The sequence below is a fragment of the Protomyctophum bolini genome (assembly GCF_963924005.1).
Source record: "Protomyctophum bolini genome assembly, chromosome: 4".
NCBI lineage: Eukaryota > Metazoa > Chordata > Actinopteri > Myctophiformes > Myctophidae > Protomyctophum > Protomyctophum bolini.
This window is the reverse complement of record NC_137865.1, coordinates 41,540,272-41,562,611: the sequence shown is the minus strand read 5'-3', so window position 1 is coordinate 41,562,611 and position 22,340 is coordinate 41,540,272. Positions and strand designations below refer to the sequence as shown.

The window sequence follows — 22,340 nt, the reverse complement described above, 5'->3', positions numbered from 1 at the left end:
TTGACACTATGGCAGGTAAATAAAAGGTTTGGGCATGTGGAGTTTGCTTTGGAGTTGCCCAAACTGCAAGTGCACATTTGAGTGAGGAGTCTGCTACAAACACAACACCAGATCACAACACTGGCATCGGTATTCAGTATCGGTAAATACATCGCTAACACAGGAATTGTGGTATTGGATCGGGAACCGAAAAAAGTCGTAACATCCCCTAGTTCCATGAGTGATTCAGAGAGGTTTCAGTTCTTCTCTCACTCATACAATATGTATGATGTGCTGCTAATCCCTCTCTGACTGAGAGAGAACCTTTCTAGACAAGCAGCCACTAACAGACCACCAGGAGACAGAACCACTGCAGGAACACAGGCGCACACGCACGCACGCACGCACACACACACACACACACACACACACACACACACACACACACACACACACACACACACACACACACACACACACACACACAAAGTGAGGTTAATTCGGACTTGCTGTCATCATTTATTCATGCAATTACCACACTTCTTCATTGACTATTTTCCTTCCTCTCTTCCTCTCCATCCCCTTATCCTCTGCTCCCTCTCTCTGCTCCCTCTCTCTCTATCCCTCTCTCTCTCTGCTCCCTCTTTCTCCCTCTCCCTCTCTCTCTCTCTCTATCCCTCTCTCTCTGCTCCCTCTCTCTCTCTGCTCCCTCTCTCTCTCTCCCTCTCCCTCTCTCTCTCTAGATGCGTTCGGTGGATCGTGTCTTTAAGTTCATCGACCTGCCTTCGGAGGAGCCTCATCACCAGGCGGGGGGCGGGGGAGGTGGCGGCGGGGGCAAAGGTCACCACCACGACGTGGTCATCGACAACCCCCACGCGCGGGACTACTGGCCCAACCGCGGCCAGATGGAGGTCCAGGGCGTGACGGTCAAATACACGGAGGCCGGGCGCGCCGTGCTCAGTGACGTCTCCTTCAGCGTGGAGGGCGGACACAGCGTAGGTGGCGCGCGCGTGTGTGTGTGTGTGTGTGTGTGTGTGTGTGTGTGTGTGTGTGTGTGTGTGTGTGTGTGTGTGTGTGTGTGTGTGTGTGTGTGTGTGTGTGTGTGTGTGGTGATGGAAAGTACATATTTTTCGAATTTCCAATACTTTTACTTCTACTCCACTACATCTCAGAGCTAAACATTTTAATTTTACTCCACTACAATTATTTGAAAACTTTAGTTACTTTGGCAGATCTACAAGTAGATCGACTATTTTCAAAAGATTTTGTACACATTTTGAACTTGTGAAATGGGACGTTCAATAGTGAACAATAACCATAACCATTAGTTATTTTTGGGGAAATAAATGGAGGCTAAATCCTTTAATGCCACGCCCAAAGTGTAAGTTAAATGAATTATGTTGTAATGGAGGAAGTTGTGACTTAAGTGCCTCTTCTGAAGCCTAGTCCGAGGTCCAATTAGAGCATCTACGATGCGGTGAATGCACCCAATTAATGTGATTAGTGGGAATAATCCGGTTATGGCAGTCATTTGAACAGAGCGTTTACATGCATGGCATTACAGAAACGTTGACTTTTGTACTATCCGGTTATTATGACAGGCATGCATTTAGAAACCAGAAATAAGTCTGGCCAAGGACAGTTTACAGCACAAATCAATTTGACAACAAAACACTACCATCTAATTAGTTTATTTTAATTTTTACTGATGCTGCATTCACACGGTCGGACGCAAAGACGAATGAGAGTATCATTGGGACATCACCGTACGAACACAAGCGCACACGCGTGTGTGTTTGTGTGTGTGTGTGTGTGTGTGTGTGCGTGTGCCCAAAGACGATGCCATGTAGCAGCTTATGGCAGGCTACACCTCCAACGACTCTGAAAGACAGCACGTCTTCTTTAATGCATTCATGTTGCAAATCCCTTCTCTCTCTCACGGACAAATTAGCAGCATCGTCGTAACATAAACCTCCTAATGTCTCTTGGGAATGGTGCCAAAGTGCAGTACAGTACAGACAGTACAGTAGCTCAGTGAGCCTGCCAGCATAGCCTCTTCTAAAGTCGAATATCTCACAGCTCTACTTTCTCTCTCACGTGTGAGGTGTTCCGGAGCCAACAGTATGTAAATTAACAACGCCTTCGCGCCAACAGTTGGGCAGCCGATGGGCCTAGCAAGTTAGCTAGCTGCTAGCTAGCACGTCCAAGCACAGGTGTATATGAGTTGTCATGCCGTGGTAGACAGAATAAGTTATCACCTGGTTTGAAATTGTACATAGTAGCCTACTGGACAATGACACGTGCTACAGAATATGGCTACAAGCGGGCGCATGTCGGTATTAACCTGTGGTATTGCCAATTTTACTTAATTGTGTGTGTGTGCGTGTGTAGGTGGGACTGTTGGGGAGGACCGGTTCGGGGAAGAGCACCCTGCTGTCTGCGCTGCTGCGTCTGGCCCACACCGACGGAGAGATCTCCATCGACGGGGTGTCCTGGAACTCTGTCTCCCTGCAGACGTGGAGGAAGGCCTTCGGCGTGGTGCCGCAGGTATGCAACAACCTCTGCTACATGTGCCCCTGAGAAAGTGTGTGAAAAAAGGAGTAAACGGGCAATTATGGGCACTGTATTTTGCCCGTAAACCTCAAGTTTAGCAGCATATACAGTAATATACGGTAATATACAGGTGTGATGGTACAATTCGGAGTTTACGGGAGTTTGTTGGAAAGTTTAACGGGAGTGTCCCCCAAACACTGTGTCGGGACCAATTTGTGGATAATTTGGTTTCCATCCATCCATCCATCTTCAACCGCTTATCCGTAGTCTGGTCGCAGGGGCAACAGCTCAACCAGAGAGCTCCAGACTTCCCTCTCCAGGGCAACATTAGTGACTTCCTCCTGGGGGATCCTGAGACGTTCCTCCAAGGCCAGTGAGTCGATGTGTTTCCTCCAACTGCGCCTTGGTCTGCCCCGGGGTCTCCTCCCAGTGGGACGTGCCTCGAGTACGACCTTCCTAGGGAGACGCCCGAGAGGCATCCGAACCACCTAAGCTGGCTTCTTTCCAGGCGAAGAAACAGTGGCTCTACTCCCGAGTCTCTCTCGTGTGACTGAACTTCTCACCCTATCTCTAAGGGAGATGCCAGCCACCCGTCGAAGAAAACTAATTTCGGCCGCTTGTATCCGCACCCTTATTCTTTCGGTCATGACCCACACTTCATGACCATGCAGTAGGTGAGAGTAGGAACGAAGATTGCTCGGTAGACAGAGAGCTTTGCCTTCTGGCTCAACTCTCTTTTCGTCACAACAGTGCGGTACAGCGACTGCTGCCGTCCTCCCCTCACTCATGGACACACTCTTAACAAAATGTTCTGCGTTTTTGGTTCGAGAGGCTAAATCTGATCAGATGGGTGGTCCACTCCATGGCTCAAATGCTGGATACATAACGGGCCTTGATAATTGAAAAGGGTTGAAAACCACTGGTCTGATAATTTCTTGTTGTGTTAAAACCACTGATCTGATAATTTCTTGTTAAACCACTGATCTGATCATTTCTTGTTAAACCACTGATCTGATAATTTCTTGTTAAACCACTGATCTGATCATTTCTTGTTAAACCACTGATCTGATAATTTCCTGTTAAACCACTGATCTGATCATTTCTTGTTAAACCACTGATCTGATAATTTCTTGTTAAACCACTGATCTGATCATTTCTTGTTAAACCACTGATCTGATAATTTCCTGTTAAACCACTGATCTGATAATTTCTTGTTAAACCACTGATCTGATAATTTCCTGTTAAACCACTGATCTGATCTCCGCTGATGTCTTGTTTGGTGTTCAAACAGAAAGTGTTTATCCTCACCGGAACGTTCCGAATGAATCTGGACCCACACGGTCGCTACAGCGACGAGGAGCTGTGGAGAGTGACTGAGGAGGTGAGCTTTATAACTCTCTCTCTCTGTGTGTCTCTCTCTCTCTCTCTCTCTCTCTCTCTCTCTGTCTCTCTGTCTCTCTCTCTCTCTCTCTCTCTCTCTCTCTCTGTCTCTCTGTCTCTGTCTCTGTCTCTCTCTCTCTCTCTCTCTCTCTCTCTCTCTCTCTCTCTAATTGTAGTGGTGTAACAATATTTGCCTCTGGATTATAAGTATTGAAGATTGGAAAAACTCAAAATTGTACAGTACTTGAGTAAATGTACTTAGTTTTCTGTCTCTCTATCTTTCAATTTCCAAGAAGCCTAAAAAAAGCTCTGTTATCGCCCCCTACTGGCCCTGCTGCTCCTTACACCCCGTAACCCGACGTACTCTATATTCAAATAGCCGATCTACTAGTTGAACAATTTTAATTTGTTTTTCAAAATAATAAAAAAAAAAAGTTAGGGATTTTGCATAAATGGAGCCGGACCAAGAACTCTACATCTGACCTCAAACCTCAAACCCTTAGATCTCCATATATGGAGCTGACCTGTTCTGACATTCCATACTGTATGTTGAACCTCCCCACCGGTCCTTCCTGTTCTGATATTTCATATGTTGATCTGACCTCATCAAACCCTGTACACTCAAGACATATATAGCCAGTACAGAATTCATTCCATATGTTGATCTGACCTCATCAAACCCTGTACACTCAAGACATATATCCAGCACAGAATTCATTCCATATGTTGGTCTGACCCCCCCCCCCCCCAGGGGGGTTGGATGTCAGGGTTGGATGTCAGGGTTGGATTAGTCTAGTCACTAGACTAATCCAACCCTGACATTTTATTCTAGTTTTTTATTTGTTGACAAAATTGTCCAAATTATATTTAGTCAACAGTAAGACGCCCTGATGCCGAGAAGCCTGGGTGACAGCAGACTGCTGGGCAAGCGCTGGCGCTTTGGCATGGGGGGGGGGGGGGGGGGGGGGGTCAGACCAACATATGGAATGAATTCTGCAACCTAGCATAAAACTGGATCTCTTATCCACTAGACTCTAGTGGATAAGAGATCCAGTTTTATGCTAGGTTGCATTCTGAAAATAGCCGATCTACAAGCTCACGACACGTTGTGAGCTTAAACTAAAAACTAAAATCAAAATTTGCTGTCAAAATCAACACTGGAGGATGATGTGTGCAACTGTGTGCGTGTGGTCTTGTTTCTCTGTCCCAGGTGGGTCTGAAGTGTGTGGTCTTGTTTCTCTCTCCCAGGTGGGTCTGAAGTGTGTGGTCTTGTTTCTCTGTCCCAGGTGGGTCTGAAGTGTGTGGTCTTGTTTCTCTCTCCCAGGTGGGTCTGAAGTCGGTGATCGAACAGTTCCCAGACAAGCTGGACTTCGTCCTGGAGGACGGAGGCTACGTTCTGTCTAACGGTCACAAACAGCTGCTGTGTCTGGCCCGCTCCATCCTCAGCAAGGCCCGCATCCTGCTGCTGGACGAGCCCTCCTCCTACCTCGACCCCATGTACGTATAGCCTCGACCCCATGTACGTATAGCCTGTTAGTTAAATCAGGCCATATCACCTTCTCTTGGAACAAGCAATACAATACAATACAATACAATACAATACAATACCTACAATCTTGTTCAAAACAATGAAAAGAACTATTAGTATTGGTATGAGCCATGATGGGCCGCAGATACATTAAGCTGGTGCCAGGATTACATTGGATAATAATGTGTGGTGTGGTCAGCCCGTATGGCATAATGGAGACCATCTCAGGGTCTCTGTGTGTGTGTGTGTGTGTGTGTGTGTGTGTGTGTGTGTGTGTGTGTGTGTGTGTGTGTGTGTGTGTGTGTGTGTGTGTGTGTGTGTGTGTGTGTGTGTGTGTGTGTGTGTGTGTGTGTGTGTGTGTGTGTGTGTGTGTGTGTGTGCGTGCGTACGTATTACAGTATGTGGTAATTGGTCAACGAATATGTGCATGTGAAGATAGTGGCCTTGATGATAAATGATGCCTGTAATGAGCGGTCTGCTGACATTAGGACACACATACACACACACACACACACACACACACACACACACACCTACTGCTTTCATCTCTGTATCAACAGGAACTCTGAAATAGGCCAATGTTGTGGCCAGTGAAAGAGAGGAAATGGAATTGATTCCGTGTGTGTGTGTGTGTGTGTGTGTGTGTGTGTGTGTGTGTGCGCGCGTGCATTTAGGTCAAATTAAATTAGTGAGGAGCGATAGGGGTGGAAGCAAGTGAGCATGGCATTGGCAAGGCGTGTGTGTGTGTTGATTTCAGTCAGTGTGTGTGTGTGTGTGTGTGTGTGTGTGTGTGTGCATACTGCATACGTACACTACAGCATTTAATTGGGTCAATTGCAAAATTGCATCTAATTTACAGTGTTATTGTGTGTGTGTGTGTGTGTGTGTGTGTGTGTGTGTGTGTGTGTGTGTGTGTGTGTGTGTGTGTGTGTGTGTGTGTGTGTGTGTGTGTGCGCAGAACATTAAAGCTGCTGAGGAAAACGTTGAAGCAGTCGTTCTCAGACTGTACCGTCATTCTGTCAGAGCACAGAGTGGAACCTCTACTGGAGTGTCAGAACTTCCTGGTTAGTACGCACACACACACACACACACACACACACGCACGCACACACACTTTGCTTACTTATTCTTCTCATACAGTACTGTTTTATTCGTTTATGGATTGACACCGGTACACACACACACACACACACACACACACACACACACACACACACCTTTCCAAGTTGTCCTCCTGACCTAGAACAAGAAGAACATAAAATAATAACAATACATCCCCACGGTCAGACACTATTTGAAGAGACAACGTCCGTCCGTCTGTCCATCCGTCTCTGCGCCTGGGGGCTTATAGCGCTGCCCAGGACAAACGTTATTGGTTTCCAGAAATACAAACAAACCCACAAAGCGTTTTGTCCCCTCGGTCTGTTGTTCCAACTGGTTGCAGCCAGAAGCTTCTGTCTCCTGCCCACTGCCTGGCCCCTTTTATTTCAAATGAACTGTTGTGGCTCCGTCGCTGTAGCTACGGGACAAACAATAGGAGAGTCCACTAACACACTGTCCTGTAACAAAACAATTGGGGTTCAGTGTCTTGCTCAAGGACACTTCGACACTCTGGGGGAGCCAGGGTTCGAACTGGCAACCTTGTGGTTACCATCCAGCCACTCTACCCCTGAGCCGCCCCCGCCCCCAGTATAAATCAGTCTCCTCCTCCTCTAGATCATCGAGGGCAGCTCCATGAAGCGCTACGACTCCATCCAGAAGCTGATGAACGACAGCAGCCACCTGAAGCAGGCCATGAGCAGCGCCGAGCGGCTCCGCCTCTTCCCCGCCCTGCAGGGCCTGCACCGCCTCAACTCCTCCAAGAGGGCGGCGCCACAGGACACCAAGATCACCTCGCTGCCCGAGGAGGCCGAGGACGAGGTGCAAGACACCCGGCTGTGAGGGGGGAGGGGGACGCACGTGGCGCGCACAGCGCACACACATGAACACACACACACACACACACACACAGGGCGCAGGAACACCTTTGCGTCAGAAAACCTTCCGGGTTTTTAAACAGCCGGCGGATGTAAATGACGCTCGCGTGCGGCTGTAACTTGTAGCGTCGGCAAAAAGGAACGGAAACGCTTTGCCGACGCTGCAAGCTGAAGCCGCGCGCGAGCGAGCGTCATTTACACCCACAGGCTGTTTAAAAACCAGGAAGGAGACGCCTGCTCTAGACGTATTCTGTCCGCCTCTTGACGCGTTCGTGTGCCTGCGCCCAAACATATGAACACACACACACACACACACACACACACACACACACACACACACACACAAACACACACACACACAAACACACACACACACACACACACACACACACACACGCACACGCACACACACAATGAAAAGGGCTATGACTTGAGTGTTATTTAGGTGTATGAGTACAGCAGCTGTTTTGTCGCTACCGTTGGACAACAACTGATCTGCAAAAACAATAATATATACTTTTGCCAGAACAAAACTGGAATATGCCAATTAGATTAGCTATTAACGGTTTCTAGTGGCCCAATTAATGGTTATGGACAAACTCATTCCATACAAACAGCCCAGTACCAAGTTGCATGTTTTTAACTCGAGGTCCAGTCGAGGACGAGGTTTAAACGTAGTGAATGCACACTGGATAGATCGATTGGTGGTGGAAAAAGTACTAAAATGTTTTACTTAAGTAAAAGTATCAATACTGCAATGTCGAAGTAAAGGTCCGCTGTTCAAAGTTTACTTGAGTAAAAGTACAAAAGTATTGGTTTCAAAATGTAAAGTAAAAGTACTCCAGAATGTCCCATTTCAAGTTTTCAAATGTATGAAAACCTTTTGAAGATAGCCGATCTACAATCTTAATGCGACGCAATGTGAGCTTGTAGCTATTTTGTGAGCTTGTGAGCTTGTAGCTATTTTCAAATGGCCAAAATGTATATAGGGCTGAAGTTAAATGGTAAATGTATGTTTTGTAATAATAATCAAAATCTACAAAGTAACTAGTAACTAAAGTACAATATTTGCCTCTGAGATGTAGTGGAGTAGTAGTGGAAATTTAAATCGCTCAAGAAAAGTGCAAGTACTTCAAAATTGTACTTAAGCACAGTACTTAAATGTACTTAGTTAGTTTCCACCACTGATTTAGTTATGTTTCAACATTACTGTGCCTTCATCAGGCATGGTAGTAATGGCCTAATTAACTCTCTACTCTCTCATACGACGGTGACCGTGCCAAAATAGCCTATTTATATTTTTTGGCGCTCGCTGGATACCGTCATATTATATAAGTATTAATATTAATCAGGCTTATTATGGGGCAGCTATCCAGTGTGCATCTATTTTCCTTTACAGTATCTGTTAAATGTTACTGTGCTCTTAACGTATCCGAGAACGATGTAGCCTCATTTACTTTCTTTAGGGTTGTACCTGGAAAACAAAACAAAGGCCCATTGCCTTAAATTTAACCTGGAGCTTGTTAATTAAGGACCTTTATTAACATGCCGTAGTTTAGGCGTTGGAGTCTGACAGACAGAATGCTCATGCCTGGACAGACAGACACACATTTATTCATACGAACCTGGTTACAAGGACCAAGCCTGAACCCTCTATGCAGACTTTAGTGATGTGGAAGGTTGAGAAAATGACAGACAAAATGACTGCAATATAATTTATTTCTTTGTTACACAGATGTCGAAACCTATGACAATCAAGCCACTTTTTTTTCTTTTTTGAAAAAGTATTGTTAATTGGTGTTGGACAAGTACAAATACGATACAAGGACTCTGACTTGCTGCCATAATAAGGCCTGGGGCTCCACGGAGTGTGTTGCGTCGCGATGCGTTTGTACCGCGTCAAAAGGGAACATTCCCTGCATTGACGACGGTGACGCGACGCTGACGGACGCCCAGATGGCTGCAGTGGAGAACACTAGGCTACGGCACAATCCTGGTAAAAAAAAAAACGACTCTCATAAAAAACAAGTCATTTGTTACGTACAGTTAAAATAACACTCAGGAGTTTGCTGTGTAGTCATCATAACCTGTGGCCTGTGCAAAACGGTAAAGGTTTCTGATCTTCAGTGTCACAGAAAGACCATGACGAGGCAAAACAAATGACATTCATAGATTGTAGTGTTCATAATTTGGTTCAAATAATATTAATAATAATAATAATGATGATAATAGTGATTATGATAGTTAATTTAAGGCATTATTTCACAGAGAAGGTGGATTATGAGGAATGTTAGATGCCTATCCATGAGATCCTTATAGAGATCCTCATATCAGATTGTAAATTTGAGTGTCAACTTAATTAATAATAGTGACTGTAAATATACTGTATGTACAGTAATGCTGTGGATTGAAGGGCCTTCTGATCAACTTTCCTGGTTCGTTTTGTCCTAATAATATCCCTGAATAGGTCAGCTGACCCTAAAGCCTGAATTATACGCTGTCCCGGTCGGTGTCCCTTAATTGCCGAAAATAGCCGAGCTACAGTACAAGCTCACAATCCGTCGCGGACGTATTGCGAGCTTGTAGATCTGCTATTTTTCAGTGAGTGACACCAGTGCACGACAGTGTACACATGAAGCACAACGCTGTGCTTATATAGGCAACTTTACTGGCATGGTCGGAGCAAATGGCAACAATAACTAAAGCATGATGGCAGTGTTGTTTTCGTCAACTAAAACGCAAGACGAAAAACGTTCGTCGACTACCTTCACTGACGAAAACTAAATGGAAACTAAATTAAAACTAAAGTTATGTTGACTAAAACTAAGGCTAAATATGTGGACTATTTCATCAACAGATAAAAACTAGAGTAAAATGTTAGGAAGGGACTAGTGGACAAGACATCCAGTATAAGTAAAAGACTCGAGTCATTTTACACTTGGTTGCATGCTGAAAATAGCCGATCTACAAGCTCACAACGCGTCGCGCTGTAGATCAGCTATTTTCAGCAGGTATAAAATCAGCCATTAAGACAGACGGCATCAAGGACCGGCAAAACACATTTTAGTCGACTAAATCACCTGGAGATTTTGTCTTAAAATAAAAGATTGTAATATCATAAGATTCATAACATCTTGTGATATTTAGTCGACTAAATGTGACTAAAACTAAATGAAAACTATTCAAGAGACTATGACTAAAACTAAAGTCAAAATTTGCTGCCAAAAACAACACTGCATGATGGGTAACGCTACAAACAAGTGATTGACCTCAAGTACCGATTATTTTTCTATTTATATGCACTTTATAGAAACCTGAGGTACTCTTTAGCTAATTCTTCACCATGTGCTATTTTAGCGAGGAAAAAGGAAAACGGTAATAATTAAATGCTGTACAAAAGCAAAACATGCATTTATCAAGATGTGATTTTGTTGTTTGTTTGTTTTGTTGTTTGTTTTTGACCAGTTCCATTCTGTGCTTCCTTCCAAAACTGGAAATCAGTTTGAAAATCTTTATTGTATTTTCTGTGGCACATTTCACATTGAATGAGTGTTTTATAAATAGCCACGCTGCAGATAATAAAGGTACCGTGGGCTAAAACACATTGATATGTTAACTGTGATTCTTTTTTACAGCGTAAATTATAAACCAAGCTATTTGTTACTCATAGGAAAGGGACTCAACATGTCCAAAAAAATGTAAAAGATGTTTGTTCAATCCACTATATTTCCAGTAAAAAAAATGTTTTTGGAGAATTCAACTTTGTGTGTGATGATTATTGGTGAATGTTCGTTTTAAGTGTTGGTCGACGAGATTAACAATACAGTAACTGCATCTGTGTATCGATTTTAATTTCAATGATCCAACTGTATTGATGTATCGCATCGGTCGACTTGTATCCATTCGATTGTATCGAAGTAGCCTACTGTACTTCTATTACTACTTGTCTGTTGTATTTAGCAATTTTAAGAAGGAAAAGGAGAAAAGGGTTTCATTACTTGTGCGTTCCATGTCATTTGACCAACTGGCCAACAGCATGACTTTCATAGTTTCATAGTTTCATCGTTTCATAGGGCCATGTATGGCCCTATGAAACGAAAAGCACAAGTCAATACAAAAACTGCTACGAGGATAGAACCATAAAACGACTTGTTTGCATCAGGGTCCTCCATTTTCAATTCAACAGAACATTTAGAGACGTGTAGCGTAAATATACACTTCTATAAGAAAAATGAAATCATCATATATACAGTTAAATAAAGTAAAAAAAGAGGGTTTATTGTGATTGTGGACAGGTACAGATGCACAGGGTATCTTTAGGGGTGTAGCACATCTTGTAGACCAGGCCCACTGCAAGTTGCTGTACTGTCGTCATCCCTAAGCCAGTGGTTCCCAAAGTGGGGTCCGGGAACCCCCAGGGGTCCTTGAGGGAATTCCAGGGGGTCCCCCAGCTAAATGATAGTTTGGAACCAAATGGACCCTAATGGGTGTGTAACTCAGAGAGTGTACAAATGTACAAATTTGGTTCCATTCCATTTGTACTGTACACTCTCCGAGTTTAATCAACATTCATTTTATAATATAAATTGGGGGCCCCAGAGATAGAAATGCTATTAAATGGGCCATTAAATGGAGGTCCGTAGACTACTGCGTGTGAAACTGGGGGGTTCTTGAAATTAAACGGGTTGAGAATCACTGCTAGAGCCGTACAAATCTTCTCTCATGGGGGATATATCTTTTGGTATATATCTTTTCAACTTGAACTTGGGGGTTCTTGACATGACAGAGTTTGGGAACCACTGCCATTCCAGCCTATCGCAATGGGCAGTGTTGCGTCCACCTCTCCCCTCCAGGTAGGATTGCATCCTGATTCCTGATGCACTGATGTGCTATCAAAACCAATTGCCTTAAGCTTACGGTGTCGGAAGCCTTAAAGGCTATAATGTGTTCTGACTAATTAAATGCACAATATTGTAGACATAATTCACAGTTCACATTAAACTGGGGCTCCGAAGAGGTGTTTTCCCCTCAGCCGTGCCAGGCTGCTAAATAATGACTCTGGTTTCCCTCCCAACCCCGCCCCCTAGGGAGTGTCACCGGACATGTTTGCATTATGTTCCATAAATAAACTCTGCACTTTATATTTATACTTCCTGCACAGTGTTGTATTTGTGTTGTTGTTATTTTTGTTATATGTGAAAAAAGGAATAAGGAATGCACTCAAGCAAATTCCTATGTGTTTTACACAATGGCAAATAAAGGTATCTGAATCTGAAAGCCAAGTGGTTGCATACCACAAAATAGGTTAGATATTTTCAGCACGCAACCAAGTGTAAAATGACGCCATCAAGGCCCTCCAAAATACATTTACTCAACTCTAAAATCTTAGGATAAATTAGACTAACATTTCAGTGGCTAAAACATGACAAATCAAGTTTCATTCAAAATATGACTAAACTAAAATCTAAATTTGCTGTCAAAATAATATTACACACACACAAGCAAGTATAAATCACCCGTACCAGTAGCCTGCCTATTTTACTGCTATTATTATTGCTAAGGCTTATCTTATCTGATCTTAAATTGTTCAGGCTTTGGCCCTAAACCAATTATTGGATCAAATAAGCATCCTTGAATGCTTCTCTTCCGTCTGCTCTGTGAAGCGGTCAGTCCCATATCCTTCCACAGGGGGGCAACATATGACCACAACAAACATTCTCATCGGAGTTGTCGAGCTAGCCTAGTGCCTAGCCAGCTGGATTTGCATTGTTCTATCAAGGTAGGTAGGTAGTTTATATTCTTCAGAATGAGCCCTGGCTCTGTAGCTAAACAGCTTATTATTATTTATTTATTTTACAAGGAGCTGTTTTTATATAGCTAAGTTTCTCAAAATGTCCATAGGATGATCAGGAAAATGCACTGTAGCGCTACTGCATAGCCTACAAACTTGTTTATTTCAAGGCCAAACCATGTCTTTCTTTGTAATGAATTATCCATCCAGATTAACATAACAATGAAATGTTTAGTATTGCCTGTTTTGCCAGGCCTGTAGCTGCAGGCCTGTGTAGCACTTCAGGGGTTCATTTAAACTATGATGAGTGCTACTTCGTAAAAACTCAAGTGTTCAATGATGCACTTGAGTCAACACTATGATTAAAGTCAAGTGCTATCCATATCACAGCATTATAACTAGGCCTATATACTCATACTCATGAAGACCACAAATATACTGAATTTACAGCCTATGTAATTTATCCATTCTTCTGTCCAGGGCACAGAATGGACAACCACACATTGTTAGTGTGACTCTAAATCAGTAGGCTATTTCCCAAACCTTTTCACGTCAAGGACCCCCAAATTGACACTAATTAGCCCGCAGACCCCCATTTGAAGCCATGCAGGGAGAAGATTTTTATGGCTCTATAGCAGTGATTGTCAACCCGTTTAATTTCAAGCATCCCCAGTTTGACATGCATTATTAGGCTATGAACCCCCATTTAATGGCATTTCTATCTCTGGGACCCCCAATTTATTAGAAGCTGCGTTCGAGCCACCACACACCTGTAGAACGCCCCGCACTGAGGGAGATGTTTGAGGTCCACTTCAAGTCCTCTGAAATGAATGACGGTAAAGCATACCCTCTCGTGTAACATTGCTTTCACTGAGAAGTGAATTAAGGCTGGTTTGTTTGCCAGGAAAATACACCATGCCTCACAGGAAATGACCTGACTTTCACCTGGCTCGCCGGAATTGAATGAAGGCAAATTTGCCTTATGAATGAAGGCATCTCTCTCTCTCTTTCAACCTACAACCTACAATTTACAATTTAGGCATTGACGACTTTTAAGCAGACGCCCTTAATCCAGAGCATGGGATCATAAGTAAACCAAGAACCTATCATGCAGTCTAACAGTAGAATATTCAAATATCCAATAATCTGTAGGCCTACTGAAACTATAAACACTATAGCATGCCAGGTCAATAGTGACCTGGCATCCGTCTCCAAAACATGCTATATCTAAATGACATTATTAGCCTTTGCATAAGCCTGTAAGGTCATCGAGGCCTAGGGAAAGTGCTACGGGCTAAGGTGGAGTCTGAAGAGGTGAGTGTCGCTCTCTCAATGCCATGTCAATTCAATTCAAAGGGCTTTATTGGCATGAGAAACAAGCAAAAAGTGGAACAAAGTCTGTGTACAATTGAAAGTCAAAGTATCCAATAGATCAATTTCAATGTACCGAGGTCACTCGATGCAGGGATCCCCACAATGATTGCTTCTGTGTGTGTGTGTGTGTGTGTGTGTGTGTGTGTGTGTGTGTGTGTGTGTGTGTGTGTCTCTCTCTCTCTCTCTCTGCTATTCTGTTTGTTTTGCCTGCATCGTTCTCCCCATGAACATGCATGTGTGTAGATGTAGACACACACACACACACACACACACACACACACACACGTTTGTATGCATAATGAAACATGCACCACTGTAGCTCATTCATTGTTTGGGGGGTGGGTCAGGACTTCCGTCTCCAGAGGACAACATCAGCTGAGGCGAACAGGATCCCCTGCATTCCTTGATGGCGTGACTGACTGGCAGGTGTGTCTGTGAGGTGGGTGTCTGTGTCAAGAGTCTTATCTCTAGGTCAGGCCTCCTGTCAGGAGAGCTACAGTACTATCCTGAGATGAAGTGTACACCTTTTTGGTGTACAGGGAAATACCACACAAATGACGCAATAGAATAGAATTGTAGTAACCAACTTTTTTTGTCATTGTATTTTCCAGTATACCTCCTGAATTCTAAAAACCAATTTTAGTTATTTTTGAGGCCCTCCTATACACAGGTTTAATGTTTGTCTTTAGTTCAATGTTTGTTTTGTAAACGCATTGACAACTAGAACTGCACTCTGTCGAGTGCCTACTAAGCCTACTTGCTTGTTGCACATAAGTAGGCCATAAATGGCCTACTAGTGCGTAAGCAGAGCATGCAAGTACTGTAGACCATTGCTGCATGTCTCTCCCCTTCTCTCTCCCTCTTTCCTGTCAATCTTCACATGAAACTATAAAGGCAGAAAAAACAAAGCATTGACCTTGGGGGGAAGTTTAAAAAGAGGATGCCTTTTGCCTGCCAAAGGGTTGGTGTTTAGAAGAAATAAACCTTTTCTATACTAAGTTCTCCCCACAGCTCTTATTTCATTTCCTAGAATCCTAGCACTTCTCTATCACACATGATCCTACTAGGCTCACAGAAATATCTCATTACATACAGTATACTGAGTACAGTATAGGGCACTTCACTGGCTGGTGTTCTGCTGTTGGTTGCCTGTCTTGCTGGTAGCTTAATCTACTATTCTTCTTATAACCACTATATATATATATATATATATACACACAGTGATTGGTTGCCCGTGGTCCCCCAGAGGTTTTTAGACTACTTGGTGCCTCCTTTTTTTGCTCTTCGCCAAATCGCTTGGTTGGAATCTACAAGCTAACAACGTGTCACGTTGTTGGCTTGTAGGTCGACTATTTTCTCTGAATGTTTGGCGATGTTAGCCGAACGATCACCTATTATCACATGCTCAGAATAGGGACACTAGGGTTCATTTGGTTAGTAAGCTCTGGATAAGAGCATCATTTTTATTCATGTTGGAATCTGCTTTCTGGGTGATTTCCATTTCTTTCGTTTTTCTTGGTTGCCATGACCTCTCTTGACATCCAAAACACAAAACACTGGCTCGATTGTTCAGTTATTCAAGTACCAAATTATTATTTATTTTGATAGCACGAAGAAGCCAACTTCAAACCTTGATTCAGATTGTAGGTGAAAGAACGTAACGTTAGGTGCTTTAAAGCCCTTAACCACACCAAAGGGTCAAGGTGGTTTTAGCGTTAACTCCTTGCAACCGTTTGGACCCAAGGAGTTGCATGGTGACCCTTTGCTGTGGTTAGGGCTTAAGAAGTGACGACGGCTCCGTGTGTTGCTGAAGTCGTCAAGTTTCTAGAATCTAGATGACTCATCTTTTGGCACGTCGTGGAGTTCCAGAACAGGAACGTCATTCATTCTCCCATGATGCTTGGTGCCAAGTATGAGGGTCACGACCCCAAAGAGCTCAGACTGGATGGGAGGCATGAGGTGACAGCTATGTTATGAACCCCAATCCAGCCTTTCTGCAGTTGTAGCATATTTACACGCTTCTATTCCAATATATATTCAAAGTCAAAGTCGTACTGTTTGTCACCCACGTTACAGCAGTGAAATTTGTTCTCCACATTTGACCCATCTCTTGGAGCGGTGAGCCGCAGCCAAGGAGCGGTGAGCTGCAGCCGTGCCGCGCTCGGGAATCATTTCATTCGTTGATTTGACCCCCCCAATCCAACCCTTTGATGCTGAGTGCCAAGCAGGGAGGCATTGGGTCCCATGTTTACAGTCTTTGGTATGACCCGGCCGAGGATCGAACCCCAGCCTCCCAGTTTCAGGGCGGACACTCTAACCACAAGGCTTGTGGTTAGAGTACATAACATAATAGTACATACATACATGCTTCTTCCTCTCCATCTCATGTACTTTTTCCTTCTGTCTACTTCTTCTCTGCATTTCCCCTGAGGCTCGTCTTGCATGTTAGAGAATGAGGGGATTTGGGGTAAATCAAAGCCAGGTGTGTGTGATCACTGATGAATAATTTAAACATACTTTAGTATAAAGGGACCAGATACAGGATACATGTAACAGCCGATGGTTTATTCCTGAACAATTATTTTTCAGGGGCACGAGATCCTGCCTTGATCTCCTATGAAATATTGAGAACCATACAGAAACATAGGTATTTTTTTTTACGTCAGGTGACGGTCTAAATGCGTTTAAACCTGTGATGTGACAATATAAAGATGACTCTGACGGGAGGTGTAAGACCTGGCAGTGTTGACTCGATGGCCGCTGAACTGAACAGAGGTCTGTTTCTTCCTACTGGCTGGCAAGCAGACACGCCGGACAGCCCTCTCTCTCTCTCTCTCTCTCTCTCTCTCCTCTTCCTCTGTGTTCCCTCTTCCTCTCTGTCTGTTCCGGAGGCCTCTGCATGTCCATTTGAAACTCTGGGCTCCAGGATATGAGATCAGCTGGGCCTCTTTTCTTTATTTATTTTCTCTCATCTGGCTGTGTGGATCGGAGCCCACCAGCCTCACCAGCAACACAGTGGACCCAGTGATGGTGGCCCGGCTGCCCCCTCAGTCCACCATCAAAAACAAAAAGGGAGGCTTTGTGCCCGTGTGCGCGTTTCCAACAATGAACGAGTCAATATGAGCCAAGTATTCCCCCCGGGGGCTGGGAAGGGGGGGGGGGGGGGTTCTGCAGGACTCCCCAACTACTCGGTTCTGCTTTAAATCTGTCATTCTGTGTCCCCATGTCTCCGGTTACACACATTTCTCTCAGTCCTTCCACTGATGGTCATGATTATTTGCTTCCTCCCTGGACTACTTCATGCACTGTCCTGCCCTGCCCTGCCCTGCCTGCCCTCACTCCATTCACTGTATACAGTACACTATGCATGCAGTGGTGTAATGGCGCTTGTTTTCCCCCGGGGGTACTAACCAGCCCCAATGTCCCATTCCCTCCATCATCGATGAGGAATCCAAGCTAATAGAAACTGCAGGCTTTCTAGTCCTGAAAAGTTGCAATGCGAAAATGGAAGCCATCGTTCTCACGATAACAATCTAAAAATAATTCTAAAAAAGCATCTTGTTTAAAACAATATCTGCCTAATGATGATGTCACTGGTGGACGGGTTTCTGAACTTCCCACAGCCCTCCTATGAGACACAGACTGAGTAGATTTCTTTTTTGCCATTTTATCATGATTATTAGTGAGGACCTATTATATGAAGATAGGTAAAAGTGGTGAAGTGGTCCTTTTATCAGTTTTCCCACATCACATTTCACAATGAAACCCTTTGTTTGTTTGTTTGTTTGTGTTTGACTTCTTGTCACTACCCATTTAGTTGAACCCTCTCTCAATCATAATTATGCTTCAACTCGACCACAATTTATTTTACATGATGATTGCATGATGCATAATCATCATGTGGTGGACTGGATCATATTAGCATTCACATGCTCTCATGCACACATGTACGCAACGCCCTACAATTTGAGAGCCTAAATGCAATGCAGGTCGACCCATATAACACGCACACGCACACACACACACACACACACACACGTCACCCAGCATCCTCATACAATCAAGCTGGGCCAATTACGCCAAACATGATTAGCCAAATTTGGCACAGAGTCGGCATTCAATCAGGCAGACTGAGCAAGCACAATAGTTCTCCTCAGCTTGTTATAACCGGTAGTGTGTCCACTGGCGAGGGCTGTAACAGACCAGACCAAGAGGTCGTAAGGTCACTGTAACACAGACCTCATCTCCCAATATGAGCCCTGCAGAATTTACGCTGAGAAATGTGGAGTGTTGACGTAACTTATAGTCAAAGGGTCCATTTAGGTAAATTAGCATTGCTTTTGGTTTTACGGTTTAAGATTGGAACTAGAAACAGAGCACAGGTTTTCGCCAGGCCGGGTTGGCTAGCCAGGGCCTGAAAAACTTTGCTTCAATAATCCAAAGAATCCAGGGTAAAATAATGTTGATTGTACGACCTACGGTTCACGAGTTATAGGCCAAAACATGAAGTGGGCTGTTGTAGCCATATACATACATAAACTAGAGGGCGGACTGCATCGTGATTTTTGTTCCAAAAATGTGTTTTGTAAAAATCCACCTGTTGGTGGCGTTATAACAGGCCAATGTGAAAAGGGTGGGATATATTCCTCAGCCTAGTAGGAAAGTGCGTGAAAGATTTCACGTAAATTGCACGCTGCGTTCATGATTTGAGGCTTTTTTTTTCTAAACGGGCCAATCCTACAAACTGAAAGCCAATGTTAGCCTGGAATCTGAAATATCGGACAGATCCGTCTTGAACACATGAAAATAGAGAGTGTGTATTGTGTAACGATTTTTGGACAGAATCTGGAGTAATATCAAAAAATGTGTTTTACAAAAGTCGGCCTCCTGGTGGCGCGTGGCGCTATAACAGGCTGTTCTGGAACATTTGGGGCAGAGGTTCGTTGGCATCCAGGGAGTTTGTGTGCAAAATTTGGCATCGACCGGGTTAACGGTGCCGGAGATTAGCTGGTAACAGACGGACAGACACACACACACACACACGGACGGAGTGCAAAACATGCTCTCTCCCCATGCCTTCGGCCTGGTGGAGACAACTACCACAGCTTAAAATACACCGGGGAATTCACACTGGAGCTAAACCATATTGTGACCAGTGTGGAAAACACTTCATTCAGAATTCATGGTCTTCAACCAGCCAAAACTCTCACGTGTCTCCCCCCCCCCCCCCCCCCCCTTCCCCGCTCCCTCCATTGGCTCCCGGTTGCTGCCCGCAAAGAGTACAATACACTGATGCTGGCCAGCCTGGCCTACAAAGCAACCAAAGTACAGTATGGCAGCCCCCTTATGTGATGATCCAACCAGTCTGATCCAACCCTACAATTACCGTAACCCCCCCCCCCCTGCTTGCTCAGATCAGATCAGCAAACACAGGAAGGCTGGCAGAAGCTTCACTAAAACAGTCGGGACAACGCTCCACACTTCCCTGACTTTTCTGGCTCCAAAACAATGGAATGAACTTCCCATGATTGCAATCAGAACTGCAAGACTCACTCCCAATCTTAGTCTGAAAACTCACCGTATATATACACAGTACACGCAAAGGCTAAACTTAGATTTAGCATTTTATGTAGACATAGCACTCTATACTAGTTTCATTGTACAGTTCAGATATTCTACTGTTAGACAGATTTTAGGTTCCTAGCATGCTTATGATCCTTGATAACTATTACTATGTATTTTACCATGTGTTGTACTCTTTCTTGCTTACTGTAAATCGCTCTGGATTAAGAGCGTCTGCTAAATACCTCAAATGTAAATTGTCGTCTGCCGGTGGCCATTGAGCACCAGTTAAACCATTACCTCATCCCAAGAGTCCTCCATTATCACTAGCTATAATGACAGGCTTCCCGTCACCATGACAAAGGGGGGGCCATTATCTGTGCATTACAGCCCCAGCTGTCCTAAATAACGTACCTGCCTCATGAATGAGACACGAGTTGAGGACTTGACACATGACGAGACATTCCTAAATGGTTTCGCTAGGGCGGCCATTAGGAATTTGGAGTGGAAGTTCCCTTGAGAAAGAGCTCTCTGTCTGTGCAGTGTGCACCCTCTTCTGACGTCAGGATTTGGATGTGACTTGTGGATTATAGCAGCTATAATAGGCCTCAGGCCAAGTATACTACCCATGATGAGACCAAAAAAATGCTTTGGAGTGGTCAGAAATGTAATAGCAGTTTAAATGCAGTTATTTTGAAAACTATATGAAAACAAATCCTCAATCATCATTAATCCATGACCTCCCTTTCATCTTCACAGCCTGCATTACTGACATGCATTTCAAAGGTTGTGCCTTGAGCCATTTTGCTGGGATGTGAACACTCAAAAAGCTAATTTGTTTTCACATTGCACATACTGTACACATTGCATCACAATACGTTGTGAGCTTGTTGAAGAAAAAAGATCACACCCGTGTGAAGTGAGGGGCTCTCTTATCATCGTACATCATCATGACATAAAATAGACGCTATGCCTATTTGCTCAGACACTAGTTTGTGAACATAGGCCTACACTGAAAGCTGGATATAGAAAAGACATTTAATACATGTATGTAATGACATGCCCAAAATAGGGAGGCTAGTCTTAAAGTTATTAGTTATGGTTGCAGAAAAAAGTTGTGTGTACTAAAACATATGGAAAAATACTGGAATTTTGAGGTTGAATGCGAAAGCTATAGGCTTATTATTCCAAATGCTGGCCCTGCAGCCTTGATATCCTCTCTGTGACCGAGTGGTCACATTTATCTATCCTCAAATATCTGACCTAAATAGAGACTTTTAGAACCCCCTTCTGCATGACCACACCAGGATCAGATTCCACTAATCCTAAATGCCACATCTGGGTGGGGGGCAAGGAGGGATAGGCTGCAGCCTCGATCGCTCTGCCTTTCTGGGATAAATCTGCCCACATTATGTTTAACCCAGTGGTTTTCAACCCTCTTCAGTTTCATATCAAGTAGTCCCATTAGTTATTTGGCTTTGGAGCCAGTGTGGACCCCCATTTGATGAGATTTAGCCTCAACGGACCCAAAACTTAAAATATTTGTTTTCATTGGATACGATTTGGTCCACAATTCCATACGATTTTGCTTGAATTTATTGGTCAGGTAAAATGTCAGTTCATTTTTCTATGGCTACATTTTTAAGGGGTTTGATTGATTGATTAATTAACAGTTTGCAGAATTACAGTACATTTCAAGCACAAACTCAATACAAAGGCTGTTAACTGTGAGTGGACGACCCAATTAAGCATTACACTTGTTTACAAGAGGGTCCACCATGTTCAATTCATCAAATGTGCTAGTTAGTATAGTGATAGTCCAGCTTTGAGGGTTTGTGTGTAAACACAAACACTGTCCTAAACACAAACATTGAATGCCAATGACAATGAATGGCCAACTTTGAGTGTTTGCAAACTTTGCATATAAACACAAACATTGGATGCCATTGACAATGCATGGCCAGCTATGAGTGTTTGTGTCTATTTTGGTGTGTTCCACAGAGGGTGGGTGGGTTTGTTTTACAGTACACTGACAGTCATTCGATAGTTGAATAGGTGAGCTGCAGCCTGGCTGTACCCATGGCAGATGCTGTTGTCAGTCAGTCCAGTCACTGTCTGTCAGTCAGTCATGCTCCCTCCTCTCAGGTTCGGTTGAGAGAGTCACTCACTCACATCTGGAAGGAAGGGAACACCCCCT

At 43.9% G+C, this 22,340-nt stretch overlaps 1 protein-coding gene across 2 annotated transcripts in view; it reads left to right on the top strand.

Moving 5' to 3' along the window:
- Positions 1 to 8,050, top strand: part of cftr (CF transmembrane conductance regulator) — a 61,239-nt gene extending 53,189 nt beyond the window's left edge. For both annotated transcript variants that reach the window (XM_080762459.1, XM_080762460.1), the window contains 6 exons: positions 723 to 974; positions 2,371 to 2,526; positions 3,824 to 3,913; positions 5,237 to 5,409; positions 6,399 to 6,504; positions 7,157 to 8,050. In XM_080762459.1, the coding sequence (XP_080618585.1) occupies positions 723 to 974; positions 2,371 to 2,526; positions 3,824 to 3,913; positions 5,237 to 5,409; positions 6,399 to 6,504; positions 7,157 to 7,381 (1,002 nt within the window). In that variant the 3' untranslated portion in view covers positions 7,382 to 8,050. The remainder of the gene's footprint in view (positions 1 to 722; positions 975 to 2,370; positions 2,527 to 3,823; positions 3,914 to 5,236; positions 5,410 to 6,398; positions 6,505 to 7,156) is intronic.
- The last annotated feature ends 14,290 nt before the right edge of the window (positions 8,051 to 22,340 follow it).